The sequence below is a fragment of the Berghia stephanieae genome, chromosome 2 (assembly GCF_034508935.2).
Source record: "Berghia stephanieae isolate SIO BIC M18660-M18661 chromosome 2, UCSD_Bste_1.3, whole genome shotgun sequence".
NCBI classification, from domain to species: domain Eukaryota; kingdom Metazoa; phylum Mollusca; class Gastropoda; order Nudibranchia; family Aeolidiidae; genus Berghia; species Berghia stephanieae.
The window spans coordinates 110014715-110035807 of NC_088361.1; the positions used below are offsets into that span (position 1 = coordinate 110014715).

The following is a 21093-nucleotide window of genomic DNA, read 5'->3' on the forward strand; positions in this document are numbered from 1 at the left end:
CGTATTTATCAAGCCGGGGAAAAGTTTTTGTTTGATTTACAATCGGCCCTTGGTGTCATAGTGTGTGTCGAGTGTGAGGATCGAGGTGTGTTGATTCAATTTTTCATCAATCAAAACTCCTATTCGGCAAAGCTGACTATCAAGGCCAAGAGGAGACGTTTCGTTTAGTGAGTTTTCTGTGTTGTCTTTGTCCTTAGATAACCTGGAGTTTATCAACGAATCTAAGAAGAGTTTTAAAGTCTTTGCTTTGGTCAGGTAAAACGTGTGAATGAGACGGCGGTGTGTGCAGTGTGCATCTGTCACTGAGTCACTGTCCTCCTAGTCCAAGTGAGCTAGTGCTATTCATTTGTGTCGATAGATAATCTACTAACCTCAACCTCAGGCTACATATCTTTCATTTTCAGGATCGCATGAAACCAGCTTTTTAACCTTAGGTCAAGTACATATCAAAGTAAATTTAAGAAAAATCACATCAGGAAACGGAATGGAGTTGCTTATTTTATTTTAATTTTTTTTTTTTTACTGTATGGGATGTGTTCTTATTGTTAATGAATGAGGCCTCATTGTCATTGTGGCCAATAATACTATTACTACAACTATATAATTATATCTATTTTATTCAGGGTAGAAACATGATCAGTTTTAATTTCCAGTCTTCTCTATTTACATGTGTGTGTAAGTGTAGTCATGATAGTAGGTGACAGAGAATGTGTTAGTGTTACTAACAGTGTTACCTTATTTTATGACGACAGCGTATGTTCAAATGGAAATATCACGACATCCGTTATATCTCAATAGGAGGCCAAATGAATCAATGATTTTGATCAATGCTTCATGCCTCACGAAGAACAAATCAACCATTACATAATTATTTGCACTCTCATTCATTAATAGTTTCTTGCTACCAAGACTGGCAAATGGCTGAAGTAACATTATATATCACACCAAAGGGAATGGGTGGTAATAGACTCAAACTCAATGCCATTTTTAATTAACCAACTTTTGGGGGGTGGGGGTTAATTTGAAGGTATGAGATGACTATTATTGTTCCTTTCAATGCAAATATTCCCATTTTTTAATGCTAGGAAAGAAAGAAAAAAATATCTTGAAACATTTGCTTGAAGCTCTGAAATAGTTGCGAATAGCGATCGTATTTTCCCTATTACTACTAACCAGTTGAAATTATATATTTATATATAGAAAAAGATCTGTCACTGACACTGACAGATCGTTTCAATTAAGCAGCTGTTCCGATAAAGCAGCGTTCCAAATACAAGCTTTGACTGTATTATTGAATACATCTATTGCTTTGATTTGATCAAAGTCTCACATTCGTGCTTATCGCCTGTGGGTCTTGCAACCCTTAGTGGCTCTCTAGACGCAGCATCTAGAAACACGTACATGCTTGTAGCCACTTATTAGAGATTGAAAGAAAACTCTTGTACATTAGTAGGGCTCGGATTTCTCACAAGGAATTTCCATCCTGATTGGTATCACGTTGAAGGCAAATTTCTTCTTTGAAAATCACTCATTTTGTAATTAAATCGCTTCAAGCATCCGCTATAGAGACTTCCAGATGATTTATTTGTGATAAACAACAAAAGAAAAATGGCCAAAGACAGCAGACGAATTTCTCTGCATCACACGCAGCCCTTTGTAGTCGATTCCATCTGCATCGCACTCAAGTGGTAAAGCTCAAATTCAGATAGATTTTCTAAAATATTTTTTCTTGAACTAAAGTATTATCCTCTGTCTTCCATCTTATTGTGCTCATATTTATGTGAATTAAAAGTTAAAGTATTGCCAGTACAGTTAAAAGTAAAAGGCAATTATTTTTCACCTTAGCCGTAATGTTCAATAATCAATATTCTCTTAAATGTTATTTACAGGTATCTTATCAATTCCTCTATTTGAGGATGATAGTCTGATGATGAAGAAAAGTAACAACAAGAGTGGTACAAGTCTTACGCAGTGGTCAAGAGCCGGCAGTTTCATGAATAAACCAGAGGTTGGTTGGATCCACCCAGACGCCCATCTGGCTCCAGATGCTGGAATTTGCTACGGTGTTCGGGTATGTCTTGATGTGTCTACAGTTTTGTGTTTTTGTTGTTGTTTATTGGAGGGGGAGGGGGGGGGGGGTGCGTTATTCTTGAATCAGAATTTAAATACAGATCACCATGAGGACCAAATATTATGTCATAAAAGTTGTCATTTTATTTTATTTTGGAATTGTTTACTATTGGACCATCTTTGCCAACTATATACTGCTTTGTGACTTTGTGTTCTTTACATCCTCGCATAAAAAAGAACAAACAAAAAAACTTGAGCTTTTATATAGGGCAATATCCACTAAACGTGCTCAAAGTGCTTTACAAAGGATCCCTAGCCTACAGCAACACTTAACAAGTAGAACGACACACGACACCTGTCAGGCGATATTACACATTTTTATGGACAGAGACAACGCTGTAAACGGTCAGGTACTCATTTTATACCCGAGTCTAATGAGAGAATGTGAGTTAAGAGTCTTTTCCAAGGACTCAACTATGCACTGAGCGAAGCTTGAACTCAGGACCTCACGATCCGAAAGTGAGTGTCATACCACAAGAGACCACATAGCTGCACATCCTCGCATACACACAATCCCAATAAATAACACATTATACATGTCTCGTTCTACATGTTATGTATTGCTGTTGGTCAGGAACCTTTGTAAAGCGCTTTGCGCACATTTAGTGGATATTGCGCAGTATAAAAGCTCACATTTAACTGTCTGGGTTTGAGACAATAAATTCAATTCTGTATCTAGCCTTAGTAAAATCTGTCCTATTATACAATTTTGGTTCATGGTCAATGACAACAAAGACATATGCAAGCATTCCACAGGAAACAAATATGAAAAATAAAACCCTTTCTATATTGATTAACTTAAAATTTTATTTTTAAAATAATAAATTTTGCAGTACATTGGATGCCTTGAAATCAAGGAATCGATGAAGTCCTTGGACTTTGAAACAAGAACAATGATAGCGAGAGAATCTATCAACAGAGTGGCTGAAGCTGCTGGGTTAAAGACAGCATCAAAGAGGAAAAAGGTAAGCTTTGGATCGTCACTTTGTTAACTTTTCAGTTACACAGTGATTTGTTTATTACGGGCAGGTGCCTATCAATGTTTTTGTTTATTTATCTTAACAGCTTCACTACCAAATTATCTCATTTGTCTGTAGTGTTTCATTCATCCTGTTTTGTTGATAAAGGGGAAACATGAAACATCCATTTTATCTGTTTTCGTATATTAAATTGAAGCTTACACAGTGATACAGGAAAAAACTCCGGTCTGGAGCCAAAAATTCCGGGCTCTGAGCAACTTAGGTCAAATTCCGGTGAGGCCAGTTTGTTCCAGGGTTACCCCCCCCCCCCCCCCGCCCCCTTTCCAACCACCACATCATCATCACTGCCACTAGTATTACTATAACCACCACCACCACCATATCATCATCACTGCCACTACTACTACAACCACCACCACATCATCATCACTACCACTACTACTACAACCACCGCAACCACATCGTCATCACTACCACTACTACTGCAACAACCACCACCACATCATCATCACTGCAACTACCACTACTACTGCAACAACCACCACCACATCATCATCACTGCAACTACCACAACTACTACAACCACCACTACCACATCATCATCAATACCACTACTACTACAACCACCACTACCACATCATCATCACGACCTCTACTACTACAACCACCACCATATCATCATCACTACCACTACTACTACAACCACCACTACATCGTCATTACCACTACTACTACAACCACCACCACCACATCATCACTACCACTACTACTACAATCACCACCACCACATCATCACTACCACTACTACTACAACCACCACCACCACATCATCACTACCACTACTACTACAACCACCACTACCACAACATCATCACTACCACTACTACTACAACCACCACCATCAGATCATCATCACTACCACTGCTACTACAACCACCACCACATCATCATTACCATTGCTATTACAACCACCACCACATCATCATCACTACCACTACTACTACTACAACCACCACTACAACATCATCATCATCACTACCACTACTACAACCACCAGCACCACATCATCACGACCACTACTACTACAACCGTCACCACCACCACCACATCATCATCACTACCACTACTACTACAACCACCACTACAACATCATCATCATCACTACCACTGCTACTACAACCACCAGCACCACATCATCATCACGACCACTACTACTACAACCACCAATACAACATCATCATCATAACTACCACTACTACAACAACCACCAGTACCACATCATCATCACGACCACTACTACTACAATCACCACCACCACATCATCACTACTACTACTACTACAACCACCACCACCACCACATCATCATCACTACCACTACTACTACAACCACCACTATCACATTATCATCACTACCATTTGTACTACAACCACCATCACCACCACATCAACATCACTACCACCACCACACCATTATCATCACGACCACAACTACTACAACCACTATACCACCACCACATCATCATCACTACAACTACAACTACAACAACCACTATCACATCTTCATCATTACTACCACTACTACAATAACCACCAACACCACATCATCCTCACTACTACCAGTACTACAATCTCTACCATTAGGTTTTGGCGCTTTACTTCATTTGAAATAAGGAAACTTTGGGATTGTATTTGGCAATGTGTTTATGTATCATAATATAATCCTAATCAGTTATCTATTTAGAACTAGACAATATGTAAACACAATGCCAAATACCATTCCAATTCCTTTTTCTTGTTTGTGGAAATTCCTCTTTCGGCATTGAAATTCCTACGAGTGGTGTCTGAAACTCCTGTGAGCCAAATTTAAAGTTGGCGTCTCTGCTTACATTCAATTTCACATTGTTATTTATTTCTTCGAGCTTCGAGCAACAACATTTACATCTGAACGGAAAGACTAACTTGTTGTTTTTATATAGCATAGTCTCCCCTCACAATGCCTACTCATATTCCTATTGATGTTGGTTGCTTGGCTATTGGTCACTGGGGCTCAGAGGTACGGTCTTTGTTTCTTACCCAAAAGGTACGGAGTTCAAATACCTGCTGCGCTGTGTGGCCTTGAGCAAGTCACCTCGCCCTAGCTCAGTTTGTGGACACAGCACTGCGGCTGACGCCTGGGTTATTCCAGTCTTCCCTTGGAATGAACCCTAGAGACAAATTTCCCCTATGGGATGAATAAAGGGAAATATGAATTTTTATTACGTTTTTTTTTTTCTGGTTCCAACGATGTCATTTTTGAGAGGTTGCATTGGTTTGTTCTTTTAATTAATAATATATCGGGGAAAATTTTGGATTTGCATTTTTTTTTTTCATTTTCTGAAAGAAAATGTTTAAATCTTTATTTGAAGTAAATCGGATGATTTTTCATGAAGTTATGGTCAGATGTATGGGAAAGGTATCCAGCAAATTTTCTCAAATTTCATACTTTTTCAACTTGACTAGCTGTAAAAAAATATTTAGAATTGAAATTAAGCTTTGATATTCCCCGACAATGTACAAAAAGGGTTGATTTAATTAATTATGACAATAACTCTTTTTGGATTAAAAAATTGACATTTTACTAAACTTGGCAATATCTCAGTTCAAACCTTTTCACCATCCGACTGATTATGTCATTCACTGTAACATATACCGATTTTTTTTCTCCCATGAAATTTGGATTTTGTAATAAAAATGTACAGATTATTATTATTTGTTTTTGTTTCTAGGAGATCTTGTCGCTGTGCTGCTATAATTTAAAGATATTCACTCTGTTTCTTTGTTTTGACAGCTTGACCGCCGGCTGGCCAAGATGTTAGGGGATGCTCCACACATGCAGTACGCAGGTTCTAATGTCAATCTCACAATTACCACCGACAGTATTAATCTCATGGTCATGGAATCAGGGGATGTAAGTGGTTAAATTGAAATCTGAGATTTCACTGGCATTTGTCATGAAAATGATTTTTATGAATAGTATTTATTTGTTACAGATTTATATGAGAGAGTGTGGATCTGTTAAAGTGCTTAACTATTTAAAGGAGCTTAAATTTAATTGTATTTTTCTAATCTCTCTTTTTAAAAAAAAAAGTGTGTCGACAGCGCTGTTGGCGTGAAAAAAATAAGAATACCTAATAAAAAAGAGGTGGAAAAATATAATGATATTTGTTGCATTTCTATTATTTCTAAAATTTGTAGCGGGTGGTTGGATGGGAGCATCACCCTTGAATCATATACCTATGATGTTCGCATGGGTGTACGATCCGATAGTGATGTCGTTTCTTCTTCTCTTTACTAGCCTATCCTGCTTCTTTGGTTTGTGATTGTATTTTTGACAGGGGATATTTTTTTTCCTGTAAATCCTCTGCCTGTTTGTTCTTGGTTATTTATAATTTAGCTTATGATATCTTTAGGTTATGCTTTTGATTGACATTTGTACTATTTTTGTTAGATTGCTTGTTTTTTTTGTTTCAGCGGTCTCTCATATAACCTCAATTGTGTTGGAAGAGACCTAAAGCAACAAACAAAAATAAAATTTGTATACGAGGCACTGCCAAAATGTCATTTTTGTTAACAATTGCCACAAAAATCTTGTAAATACTAAATTATTTGGAAAAGTTTTCTGGTTGGAATAATAAGAAATAGATAAAAAAACTGTCATCTAGCATCAAAATTATAAGAGTTATTTTAAAAGGTCGAAAAAGTAAGGATAAAATTGATACTCCTCTGTCCACAGTTTTTGGAACCCTTGAGAAACTGTTACTGCTATAATGGTGGAGTGACGTCGCCAGTTTTTTTGTTTATTTTGCATTATTCAACCGATGGAAACAAATGTTTTCTTTATCTTTTCTTCTCTTCTCCAAATAACATAACTGGAGTATTTTTGTGGCAAACGTCACAAAATCAACAATTTGGCGCTGCCTCAGATGTATGCCCCATATTATTTTCTTCCGTTTTTGGTTGTTTTTTTTTGTTTTTTTTTTTTTCTTTTTAAATGTAATTTTTTTTCATATTTAAAAAATTTGTTATATAATTTTAAAAAAATATTTTTGGCCACACATTTTCTTTCATTTTTTAATTATACATAGCATTTGTATAGCGCATAACAATGACATACATTATTTCGATTGAATCTATTTGGATAGTAGACTTTATGTTGTTTGTTTATCTGAACTAACTGGGTGGGGTTCCTGACCTCCCATAGAGGGCAGGGAGGTACATACTGTGTCTTCTCTCCTCCAATATCTGTTTTCCAACTAGCTTTCTGTCTTTGTCTTGGAATGGGATTACTTGGTTTTGTCCTGGTCCTGGCCGGATACCCTGACTGAGAGGGAAACAGTCAATTGTCTAGTTAGTTTTGGGAGATTATATTTTTTTCCTTGTAAATCGTCTCTCTGTTATGTACTGTATTATTTTTACTTTTACTTATGTATGATTTGTAAACAATTGAGTGTGTTCCTCGTGGCGGGAACCTGTGCTTATGTCTGGATGAGACATTTAGTGATCTCAAACTAAGTACACTGATAGTGTGCTCTTGGAATCTACATCTGTTCCCTATTTGAACCAATTCCCCTTTGTCTGCCTTATTCTTGGATGCTTTAATTGTAATTCTAGAACTTTTTACTATCCCATTTTCTTCCTTTTTACTGGCGCTGATATGACCTTAATGTGTTGCAAGCGCCGTAAAATCCTTAAAAAACAAAAAATTATCTGAACTAAGTGTCAATACATCATGACTATTTTTTAATTATTACAATAATTGTTATTTACTTGCAGACCATTGCTGATCATCCAATCCATGTTGTTTCCTTCGCGTCTGGTGGAGATGTTGTAAGTTTTTCTTCTTTTTTTTTTTCTATCATTATGCTTAGTGCCAAAATATTCCCATATTTAAATATCTAGTCAAAGATATATAAAACATTATAGACACTTAGTAGTCTGTTTGGCTAACTGGGATGGCAAGAATTATTCCTTTACAACCAGAATATATGAAAGTGACCCTATAAGTCATCTCAAAAGTCAAGATCAAGTTGCTATTTTCAGACTTCGCTTCTGACGTAATCATCTCCAACACCACGACATGTTCAAAGCACTTAAGATTGGAGAAACAGACATTTGTGAAGGTGGACAGGGGATGCGGGATGCCACACATGTTTTTGCAGGACTGTACAAAGTACAATTAACAAAAAGCAACCATTTGGCCCGAGAGGGCTACACTAAAAGTCGAAGCTCTATGGGTCTCAGCTTGGAAAGACCCCAGCGTTCCTGTATCTTGTTGACCTTCGGTCATAAAGACTTCATGAGGGGAAAGAAGAGAAAGAAAAATTATTCCTTTACAACACCTGGCTTTGCAATATTTTAGGGTGTGGTGCAAGTTTTTTTCTTTAATGCTGTCACAGGAGAAAGACGTTTTTTTTTCCCTCTCTTTTTTGGGAATCATAATTTTATTTACAATGCATGTAATTTGATTTTACATAGCAAAATTTATTTAAGTCTATCTATCGATCTTTCCATTACTCATCTATAACTATAGCAGCCAACTGTCCTGATAAAATTGGGCTGTCCCGATTGGCAATCTGGAGGAAATTTTAAAAACAATAAAATTGGACTGTTATATGTATGGAAATGAATCTTGCGTGTCCCAGAATTATGCCTTTTTTTAAACTTGCAAATTAAAAATGGAAGAGAAAAACCTCTAAATCTAGATTATTTTATATGATAGTCCAAACATACTGCTGTTTTAGGTAAAATACTTGCACCATCCGCCAGCTAGATATAACGTAGCAACACACAAAGCTGTGTGTAACCTTGAATGTTTATAGTCTGATTGATAGAATTTAGTGAAAAATAATCACCATTGAATCCCCTTTATGTTTCAGGACACACTAGACTTTGTGTCGTATGTCGCCAAGGACCCAGAACACAACAGGGCCTGTCATGTCTTGGAATGTGGAGGGGGTTTGGCAGAGGATGTGGTCACAACCATCGGCCAGGCATTTGAGCTCAGGTTCAAGCAGTATTTGAAGAAACAGCCCACACCCATTCAAATTCCAGAAAGGTGATCATTTTTTATTTATTTATTTAATTTTTTTCCCCCAATCTTGAAATGTGCTGTAGTATTCGAGGCCTTGAGGTGGGGATTTGAAATTACAAACTCGTGATGGTCCAGGGTAGGTATGCTGGGATATGCCTTTAATGTAAGTTATGGTCTGTTCCGTTATCATCCTCTATGGTCAACGAATACGTATTGTATGCTGGGATATGCCTTTGATTGTAAGTTATGGTCTGTTCCGTTATCATCCTCTATGTATATGCCTTTGATTGTAAGTTATGGTCTGTTCCGTTATCATCCTCTATGTATATGCCTTTGATTGTAAGTTATGGTCTGTTCCGTTATCATCCTCTATGTATATGCCTTTGATTGTAAGTTATGGTCTGTTCTGTTATCATCCTCTATGTATATGCCTTTGATTGTAAGTTATGGTCTGTTCCGTTATCATCCTCTATGTATATGCCTTTGATTGTAAGTTATGGTCTGTTCCGTTATCATCCTCTATGTATATGCCTTTGATTGTAAGTTATGGTCTGTTCCGTTATCATCCTCTATGTATATGCCTTTGATTGTAAGTTATGGTCTGTTCCGTTATCATCCTCTATGTATATGCCTTTGATTGTAAGTTATAGTCTGTTCCGTTATCATCCTCTATGTATATGCCTTTGATTGTAAGTTATGGTCTGTTCCGTTATCATCCTCTATGTATATGCCTTTGATTGTAAGTTATGGTCTGTTCCGTTATCATCCTCTATGGTCAACGAATACGCATTGTATTCAGTTGATTTTGGATAATATTATAATATTATATTTGGGAAAGGGGGGTGGGAAGAGGGGGGGGGGGGGGTTGTTAATTGATTAGAACTAATATGCTGGAAATATTGGCGTGTACTGTTGGCTACTCACTTTACTCGTTTATCCAGATTTGAATTGACCTAGCAGTAAGAACGTTGTTATTGGGCCTGGTTTAGGTGTAAGGCTCGCAGCCATGCAATCAGGTTTAACGCTTTTTGTTACAAAGCTATGACTATACTTGTGACGTTTTGTGGTCTTGTGGTATGACACTCGCTTTCGGATCGGTAGGTCCTGGGTTCGAGCCTCGCTCGACGCATAGTTGAGTCCTTGGAAAAGGCTCTCTACTCACATTCTCTAACCGTACTCGGTTGTTAATGATGTTGTCTCTGTCGGAAAAAAAATGTATTATCGTCTAACAGGCGTCATGTCTCATTCTTTATGTTTTGTGTTGCTGTGGATGAGGGACCCTTTGTAACGCTTTTTGAGCATATTGAGTGGATATTGCGATATATAAAGGCTCGACTTTGCCTGTTTGATGTGTCTGCCCAATGGTAAACAATTTTTTATAAGATAGAATTTTAATGAATTTTAATTTTTAGAAAATTTACTTTACCCGTAGTATACAATTTTATGCTTTTATTTTTTAGCATGAGAATTGTGCGGCTATGTGGTCTAGTGGTGTAACACTCGCTTTTATCATATCAATGCTTGGGGGACTGAAAAAAATTTGGTCTGCATTCGGGACCAATCTTATTCCCTTTGCGCATGAAGCGAGTGCTCTTCCAACTGAGCCATCGAGACCCTGCTATACCTGTTATAAACAATTTTATTCTTTTCCATCTTGGCATGAACTAGATAGACTGGGTTACTCCATTGGTATGCATTAAATCTTTCTTAGAAATGAAATTGAAGAGCCTAGTGCTAAGAGTACTTAAGTCACAGGGAGTTTTTCACTGATTAGATAAAAATCATGAAAGTTTGGTTTAAGAACTATTAGTTCTGAGGTTTTCAACAGATTTTTTGTTTTTTGTTTTGTTTTTGGACTGTTATAATCTCTATTTAAATTTTGTCATTTGTTTTTTTTTTTTTTTAAAACTGTCATTGAATTTCTTTTTTTTAATCCTCAGCCAAGACAAGCTTGGGTTTGATGGTGAACGGTGGGGACCTTCGGAGGACTATGTCAATGACAACCCAGATGCCATGCCTCCCCCTCTAGAGCACGGAGCCACTCCTGCAATCCCGCCTCGACCAGATTTCGAAGGGTCAGAGGTGAGTGAGATTTGAGTTATGTTCATTGATATTTTTTCTTTATGAAATAAATAATAACGTGAAGTTGAATGTAAGCTTCACTTTAATTACAAAAACAGATCAAATTAACGTTTCGGGTTTCCCCTTTATCAACAAAACAGGATGAGTGAAACACCACAGATGAATGGGATGATGTGGTAGTGGCATATTTATACGCCACTACCACATCATCTCATTCATCTGTGGTGTTTCAATCATCCTGTTTTGTTGATAAAGGGGAAACCCAAAACGTTCATTTGATCTGTATTTGTAATTAAATTGAAGCTTACATTCAACTTCACGTTATTATTTATTTCTTCGAGCTTCGAGCAGCAATATTTACACTACCCAGTATTTTTCTTTATGAAATGAAATAAACAATAAAAGTAAATATGTAAGACAGCCCTGATGTTATGCGATCAGTTGGTAGAGCATTCTCTTCGCACGCAAAGGAACCGAGGTCAATCCCTAGTGAAGTTGAGATAATTTTAAAAAATTTTACTCCTTTATCCACTCTGCAATTATTGAGTAGCTGGGTCTGTTTGATCTGGTGGAAAGTAGCATCTTATCAAAAGGATGGTAAGCAATTACTGTTGTCTGTTTCATACTATAGAAACTTGGGTTATACTCCATGGACCTCTGAAGGAATACTTTAAATTTTTAATTATTTCTTTTTAATGGTGGCCTAGGTAAAATACAAGCATTTGATTATTTGCTATGATGGGTAACCTTTTTGATAGTTATTCAATTCTTTGATATTATTATATTTGTCAAATAGCAAATGATTGGCTATAAAAATAATGTGAATGTGCCTTTTCAACAGTTCTGTCTTTGTTTATAGATAGAATGAAGTTGACGTCACTCAGGTCTTTGTTATTGTTTTTTGCCATCCATTTTTATGAGTAATTCTCACTTAACTGTATTATCCCAGACTATAAAAGTTCATGGATACACACAGTTTTGTGTGTTGGCCCGTTATACTTCCGGATGGCAATGTTGTGAGCTTCTTAGCCAAGCGCATACTATCTATAGCCGGTAATGAATAAATTGAAACTAGTTAAGTAACGATATTTCAGCATCACTGTTTTATTCAACAATATAATCGTCTTTGCCTTGCCAGGGTAATCAATATGCATCTGTGAAAAGTAACGGCGAATCAGAAATCACCTATGATAATTCAGGTAAGGTCATCATTTTCTACTTATCTTTCAAAATTATTATGACGATCAAAAAAAAAATAAATAAAATTGAGCTTTCTATATAGCGCAATATCCACTAAATGTGCTCAAAGCGCTTTACAAGGGGTCCCTGGTCAACAGCAACATTTAACATGGAGGTCGGGACATGACGCCTGTTAGGCGATATTACAATTTTTTGGACAAAGACAACGCTGTTACCGGCCAGGTACTCATTTTACACCTGAGTACGGTGAGAGAATGTGAGTAAAGAGCTTTTTTCCAAGGCCTCAACTATGCGCCGAGTGCGAGGCTCGAACCCAGGACCTTATGATCTGAAAGCGAGTGTCATACCACTAAGTAACTGTAGTATTTTGTCATTGGTTTGGGTTTATGAAATGAATTTAAAAAAAAAAATTTTTAACTCCACACAACACTGTTGTGAATGCAAGTGATTGTAGACAAGTATCGTAACTTTTATAGTCTATCTAATGTAGTATCGTTCATACCTGCGGCTATGTGGTCTTGTTGTATGACACTCGCTTTCAGATCGGAAGGTCCTGGGTTCGAGCCTCGATCGGCGCATAGTTGAGTCCTTTGGAAAAGGCTCTTTACTCACATTCTCTCACCGTACTCGGGTGTAAAATGAGTACCTGGTCGTTAACAGCGTTGTCTTTGTCCGAAAAATTGTAGTATCGCCTAACAGGCGTTATGTCCCGTCCTACATGTTAAATGTTGCTGTTGACCAAGGACCCCTTGTAAAGTGCTTTGAGCACGTTTAGTGGATATTGCGCTATATAAAAAAGCTCAATAACTAGTATCTATTCTACTGGCTACCTTGATGGGAGTCATTCTGTATCCAACCGTCATTCTGTACACATGTACCTTATGTTGTTTAATAAATGTTCTTTACTGTAACAATTTGGTTTATTGATTCTTGGACATATACATATTATTAATTAATGATCTAAGCACACAACAAACACAAGACCTTGCGAGTGTGTTATTGTGATACGTTTTTACACACCTTTGTATTATTATATATATTTAATATAAGCAATGTGAAGAGAAATCGTTTATGGAAATGTGTATTCTAAAAGTTTTAAAATGATTTGAATATACATAAATCTAAATATGAAATTTATAGAACATATTGCCCACAAAAGCATTCCCTCTGTTACACAAATGCTTTCCTCTAGATATGAATACAGTCAGTAGTAAAGAAAGTAAACTTAATATTCCTATTACTTACTTATGGATACTTTTGGAGTTTATTGCTGAATCATATATAATGAACATTTTCTTCCTGACATAAATATGAAAAGCCCTCTTCTTCTTCTTCTTCCTCTTCTTCTTCTTCTTCTTCTTCTTCTTCTTCTTCTTCTTCTTCTTCTTCTTCTTCTTCTTCTTCTTCTTCTCCTTCTTCTTCTTCTTCTTCTTCTTCTTCTTCTTCTTCTTCTTATTATTATTATTAATCATTACCAAAAGGGAGCTAAGTAAGAAAATTAACGGCACTCCTCCCCCCCCCCCCCCCAGCTGGCCAGAAGATTGTCTTTATGTTGTGAGGCTATGGCGTCTAGTGGTAAGACACTCGCATTCGGATCGGAAAGGTCCTGGGTTTGAGCCTCGCTCGGCGCATAGTTGAGTCCTTGGAATAGACTCTTTACTCACATTCTCTCACCGTACTCTGGTGTAAAATGCGTACCTGGTCGTTAACAGCGTTGTCTATGTCCGAAAAATTGTAATATCGCCTAACAGGCGGCATGTCCCGTCCTACATGTTAAATGTTGCTGTTGACCAGGGACCCCTTGTAAAGCGCTTTGAGCACATTCAGTGGATATTGCGCTATATAAAGCTCAATTTAAAAAAAAGTGATTTTTTTTTAGGTGACAAATGTGGTGGTCATTTTGATACAGAATTATCCATTAGTAAGAAATTCCTATTTTTTGTCTCATATTCCAATTTTCTGACCTTCTGATTCCACTTTTGGAATGTGAAGGGTTGGCAGGTCTGTCTATTTATTTATTTATTTATTACGTTGGAAGAAAGAGAGAGAGAGAGAGAGAGAGGACAATTCTTACTTTTTCACAGTTAGAATTACATACGCATATTTATAAGTAGGAGTGAAATATCTGATCAATGTTATAGTTATCATTTAACGTTATAACAAGTGTAACTAAATGACAAATTGCCATATTTATGGACAATAAAGATCTATTATTATTATTATTATTATTATTATTATTATTATTATTATTATTATTATTATTATTATTATTATTATTATTATTATTATTATTATTATTTAGGTCCAAACAAATCGGAATCTAGTGAAAACCATATGCTGAATGGGGCTGAGTACGACAACAAAGAAGGAAAAGCCACCTTTGATGCATTTGACATGGGTAAGAATTGGAAAGAGTTTTCCCTAATCATAATTAGACATGTGTAGTAGGGATGTGTGCTGTTTATATCCATTTAAAGACTAGATGGTTGGATAGGGTAAAGGAAGATATGAAAGAACTGGGCCTGGAGGAAGATGATGCTATGATCCGAGATGCATGGAGATGTGGCATTCATTATGGCAACCCTGCAAAATGCGGGATAAGCTGAAAGAAGAAGAAGAAGCTGTTTATATAATGTTAATGATCTGAAAAAGTGTGCATGAATGATTTTTGGGGTTGTTTTTTTTATATATAAAATTGTATTTTTCTTTCTTGCTCTGTCTGGCACTATTTCATACACACTGTTCCAGATCTTTATCTTTCCCCCGGTGCCTGCTCCCAAATTTGTCCCTTATATACCATCACAATCAGCTGTTTATATCATCCACAGTCAATCAACATCATGTTAGATTTATGGTGTTTTATTTTTTTTGTTTGTTTGTTTGTTTGTTTTTTTGTTGTTTTTTTTTAAAGGTCAATATACCTATACCTGTTTATTGTCGTATTTAAAAGACGGAGATAAAATCTAAATTGGCAAAGCAACGACAAACATAGGGTGTCTCCCATGACTGAGGTAAAAAAAACAACAAAAAAAACATCATGTTAGAATTTCATGTTTGGTTCGAGTGCATAGCTTTAAAATGATTTCCTTCTGTCTTCCGTCTTCAGAATTGGAACAGAGTTGTTTTAGTATGTTCTGTTTATTCACATCTTATGGTCCAAAATCTGAAAAATCTATGCATGATGCAGTACCGGGCAAAGCAGAATAAAAAAAGTCAATAAAAAATCCTACCCAAAACATCAGCCTTCCTTATTTGAAGGTTTTTTAGGTTTTTTTAAAGGGTTTTTGTTTTGTATTTTTCCTTCTGCTTTGTTTGCCATTGCATCACTAGCTTTTCAGCATTTTTTCCTTTCTTCTTCACTTCTGCTACTATCACTATCCTTTTAACTACCTCTAGTTACTATAAATACTACTGTGCTGCTACTACTACTACTACCACTACTACTACTACTACTACTACTACTACTACTACTACTACTACTACTACTACTACTACTACTACTACTACTACTGCTATACTACTACTACTACTACTACTACTACTACTACTACTACTACTACTACTACCACTACTACTACTACTACTACTACTACTACTACTACTACTACTACTACTACTACTACTACTACTACTACTACTACTACTACTACTACTACTACTACTACTACTACTACTACTACTACTGCTACTACTACTACTACTACTACTACTACTACTACTACTACTACTACAACCACTACAACAACAACAACTACTACTACTACTACTACTTTAGACCCATAGGTACCAAATAATCAACCGACTACATGATATAATCTATGACCACTTCCAGAACCGTTCAGTGTGGAGTTACCCCCAGCCCCCCAACCCCCACCCATGCCATCGGATTCCGTGAGGTCGACCAAAGGAGGGGGAGAGAAGGATTTAAGGGAAAACAAAGACCTGTCGTCCGAGTCATTAGAACCTGTGTTTGAAGAATGGTACCACCATGATATGGCCAGAAAGCAGGTAGCTACGTGCCATTTGCTGCAAACTTTTTTTTTTCTTTCTTTTTTTCCCATTTTTTCTCTATTTTTTTCTTTTTTTTATCTATTTTTTTTTTCCCCATTTTTTCTCTATTTCTTTCTTTTTTTCTCTTTTTTTTCTTTCTTTTTTTCCATTTTTTCTCTTTTTCTTTTTTTTTTTTTTTTTTCACCCTCATAGAGGGTGGGAAAATTAGTCTATAGACTCATTATTTTGCTCCTCTCCACGGAAATCTTTAGTAAAAGGAGAAAGATTTATGCGTCGTGAAGAGAAAGCAGACTGCAGACTTGCCCACTATTATCATGTCTTATATTTTAATTTTTTAAAACTTGAGCTTTTATATTGCGCAATATCCACTAAACGTGCTCAAAGCGCTTTACAAGGGGTCCCTGCTCAACAGCAACGTTTAACATGTAGGACGGGACATGATGCCGGTTTGGCGATATTACAATATTTCGGACAGAGGCAACGCCGTTAACGGCCAGGTAATCCTTTTTCACCTGAGTACGGTGAAAGAATGTGAGTAAATATCCCTCTCACTGTACTCAGCTGTAAAATGAGTACCTGTCCGTTACCAGCGTTGTCTCTGTCTGAAAAAATTGTAATATCGCCTAATAGGCGTCATGTCCTGTCCTAAATTTTTTGTTGAATGTTGCTGTTGGCCAGGGACCCCTTGTAAGGCGCCTTGAGCACGTTTAGTGGATATTGCGCTATATAAAAGCTCAATTTATTTATTTAACCAATCCATCTTCATTAAGAGGACATTCGGTGGCAATTTTTATCAGTTTTCAAACTAATTACCAATTTTGAGTTATTCACACTTATAGATGCTTCAAACATTTAATTTTCGATTTTTATAAGTAATAATGTGAATAAATGGTTAAAAATGCTTAATTTTATTCTATGTCCAACCGTGGGTGAATTTCAAACTCATCAAGAGAAAAAAAATCTTCCTATACTAAGACTTATCCCATAGTAACATGAGTTTATCCCATAGTAACATGAGTTTATCCCATAGTAACATGAGTTTATCCCATAGTAACATGAGTTTATCCCATAGTAACATGAGTTTATCCCATAGGAACATGAGTTTATCCCATAGTAACATGAGTTTATCCCATAGTAACATGAGTTTATCCCATAGTAACATGAGTTTATCCCATAGTAACATGAGTTTATCCCATTGTAACATGAGTTTATCCCATAGTAACATGAGTTTATCCCATAGTAACATGAGTTTATCCCATAGTAACATTGGTTCCATGAAATCAGCACTTTTATATTATACATCATTGGAAAGCATAAGTTAAGCTCAAAAAGATGGTAAGAAACATCAAAATATGTATTCATCCTATACTTCTATTCGCATATCTGATAGTTATCGCGAATGCAAGATCTAATGTATTATATTAGTTTTGTGATGTCCATTTTTTTTTTTTTGCATGAGATTTATGCTACATATATGATGACATTGTGTCATTTTTTATCTTCTTTCTCACTGTGACAGGCCGAAAGTTTGTTGGAGTTGGATGGGGATTTCCTGGTACGGAAGAGTTCCAACAGTCCTGGTCAGTTTGTACTCAGTGGCAAGCAGCAGGGAACGGTCAAACATTTGTTGCTTGTTGACCCCAAGGGAATTGTAAGATAAATTTCTACGTCTTGGTTTATTATTTTTTAAATTACTTTATTTTGTATTAATAATACAAAAAGGGTGGGTGGGGGGGTTCTGAGGGATCTTTCCTCTCACTACCACCCCTCTGAAGTTGTACAAATCTGAATTTGTAATAATAAAATGACGAAAATATTTGATCTGATCCATTTTCTGTTGATGTCGTCGTTTGTGTAAATAATGATTCTTGTTAGTTGGAGCGACTTCCTTTGCAAACAGCATCTTCATCAAAATCTTCCAATGAAATTCAACCAACCTTGGCATGAAACGAAACCAGTTCATGGCGGGCATGTGGGAATTTGAGACCGAATCCTGCACAAGTAGCAGGAATAACAAAAGCTATTTTACAAATATAGCAAAGTAAAGCCCGCATTGTTTATTTATTTATTTATCTATATAAATTTGCTTATTTTATTAATGAATTTATTTATTTATCTATTTATATATTTATTTACGGAATTAAAACTGAGTTGTTTTTTTTTCAATTTTACTGTACTTGAAGGTGAGAACAAGAGACTTCATCTTTGACAGTGTGAGCCATCTGATCAACTACCACAGACAAAACAATCTTCCCATCATCACACAGGGAAGTGAGTTGCAACTCATCAGACCCATCAAAACAACGTTACCAGCCTAATGGGACTCTGTTATCATTGTCATTGCCATTATCATTATTGTCGTCATCATCATCATCGTTGTCATTGTCTTCATCATTATCATCATGATCACTGTCATCAATATAGGGCAATTTAGTTCGACACTTATATTTTCATATTTCCTACAGTTCATGAGAGACAACGTAAGCAATAACCACGGCATATGTTATTCGATTTCATCATTAATGATGCTTATGTTTTTTTGCTTTTATAGAGCGAAGGCATTTGCTGTCTAATTCAGTCCCTTGATTGGTGACAAAATAATAATGACTACAAGGATGGAAACAACACACATGGGATGGACTGTCATTTAAGCGTTGTTGCTTGTCTGTCATCTGCATTTTTTGCGGCCACAAATGGCAATTTGAGGCCACAAACATCAGGGCGATCCGCAAATTTGGGCAAATTTCCCAAAATTGGCAAATCGTGGCAAATTTTGGGAAAATTGGCAAATCGCGTGGCAAATTTTGGGGAAAAAAAAGGAAGCAAAAACAAAATAACGAAAAAAAAAAGTGTGAAACTTGAGAAATGTTGCAGCTTTGCCTGGGCCCAAACCAAGGGAAGCTACTCTCTACGGATAATGATCCTTTAAAATCTTTGTGACAACGCTATTCACAGTCATTTCATTTCTCAAGTCAAATAAATCGAGTCACTTTCACTTCCCACTTCAGTCATCGATCGTTTCGTCAAAAAATCTTCAAATAAGGACCCAAAGTGCGGCAAATTTTTTTGAAAATTTTGGTCTTTTTGGCAAATTTCTTGGCAAATTTTAGGACCCAATTTGGCAAAAAATGCAGATGACAGGCTTGTGCGCATGAGTTGGTGTAATTTGGGAGTCTTGTGCACTCCTCCCCCGTAGAAACCGTCAAGCATTGAGAAATGTTGTTTACGTCCAAGTTGTCCTTTTATATAACTGTAGTCACTGTGTTGGACACACAGCAGGGACAGAATCTGTGACAAATGCATTCCCTTCATAGTGCAAAGCACTCATTAAAGTCTTAGTTGTTTATCGGAAAACAGTCGCTTCATGATTGATATTCCATTGTATTTAAATTCACGCTCTATAAATGAACGTTTTTATTGAAGAATTTGGATTTTGTTTCGGGGTGGATGAGGTGGTTTGGTTGTACGAATCCTGTCCTCTCGTTCATCAGTTATTGTCATGATTTGGTTGTCCGAATCCTATCCTCTCGTTCATCAGTCATGGTTTGGTTGTCCGAATCCTATCCTCTCGTTCATCAGTTATTGTCATGATTTGGTTGTCCGAATCCTATCCTCTCGTTCATCAGTCATGGTTTGGTTGTCCGAATCCTATCCTCTCGTTCACCAGTTATTGTCATGGTTCAGAGCTTAAGAGACGTTTTAAAATGTTTGTTAAACCGTTATCAATCTAGATAATGAGATGTTCTTCAATTTTTATCCAATCACAGCTAAAAAAAAGATTATATATAACAAGTTTATATTCACAGAACAATTTAAAAAAAGATTATATAAAATAAGTTTATATTCACAGAACAATAAAAAAAAAGATTATATAAAATAAGTTTATGTTCACAGAACAATAAAAAAAAAGATTATATAAAATAAGTTTATATTCGCAGAACAATAAAAAAAAAAGATTATATAAAATAAGTTTATGTTCACAGAACAATATAAGAATTTGTTATCAAATAAGATATAAGAAATAATGATATGCTATGATCTTTTGGGATTGTGAAAGAAATGATGGTATTGTATGATAAGGTAGGAATGACGTCATCAAAAACAGTTGATTATAACTTTAATCCTCAATTCACCTTCTGTCATCTAATATCAAATTTGTTTAGCTTCAATATAAGAAAGTAGATTGCCTCATCACGGTGTTGTTGTCAAGACGAGTAGTTGGAGATGCAGAATATAAATATATTTATGTCCAATTTTTGTTCTTTCAAGCTTTGTGGACAAGCTCTGCCATCTTAACTCATAACTCACTCAACCCTAACACTGACTATATCCATAGTTTACCCGGGTTACTTTACCCCATGCACGGCTATTTATAATATTTTTCTGAGACAAATTATAGGCGTAGTATCAAAGCTAACGTTTTTAGTTTTTACATTTTAATGCACATGCTCATTTTGAATACATTTTTTTTTTCCAATTTTGAAAAGTAGCAAAAATCTCTAGGATATTGAGTGAGTTATGGAAAATGGGTTTGGTTACTTGATATATGTACTCGCATTCAGTTTGTTCCTTAAAATAGCAATGCTTGGGAGTGTTCAGTGCAGGAAATCATTACGACA

General features: G+C 36.1%; 1 protein-coding gene and 1 non-coding gene across 2 annotated transcripts in view; one reads left to right on the forward strand and one right to left on the reverse strand.

The window, feature by feature from the left end:
* LOC144966219 (SHC-transforming protein 1-like) overlaps positions 1 to 20464 on the forward strand; it is a 20740-nt gene extending 276 nt beyond the window's left edge. Inside the window, exons 1-12 of the mRNA XM_078902397.1 lie at positions 1 to 167; positions 1890 to 2071; positions 2964 to 3095; positions 5939 to 6058; positions 7924 to 7977; positions 9027 to 9205; positions 11122 to 11263; positions 12402 to 12462; positions 14766 to 14861; positions 16296 to 16471; positions 17994 to 18125; positions 18658 to 20464. The exon at positions 1 to 167 is cut by the window's left edge and continues 276 nt beyond it. Of these exons, the coding sequence (XP_078758523.1) occupies positions 1928 to 2071; positions 2964 to 3095; positions 5939 to 6058; positions 7924 to 7977; positions 9027 to 9205; positions 11122 to 11263; positions 12402 to 12462; positions 14766 to 14861; positions 16296 to 16471; positions 17994 to 18125; positions 18658 to 18792 (1371 nt within the window). The 5' untranslated portion in view covers positions 1 to 167; positions 1890 to 1927 and the 3' untranslated portion in view covers positions 18793 to 20464. The remainder of the gene's footprint in view (positions 168 to 1889; positions 2072 to 2963; positions 3096 to 5938; positions 6059 to 7923; positions 7978 to 9026; positions 9206 to 11121; positions 11264 to 12401; positions 12463 to 14765; positions 14862 to 16295; positions 16472 to 17993; positions 18126 to 18657) is intronic.
* LOC144966799 (U5 spliceosomal RNA) lies at positions 16656 to 16769 on the reverse strand. Its single transcript, XR_013644279.1, has one exon. It is a non-coding gene; the product is annotated as a U5 spliceosomal RNA (small nuclear RNA).
* Positions 20465 to 21093: the final 629 nt, after the last annotated feature.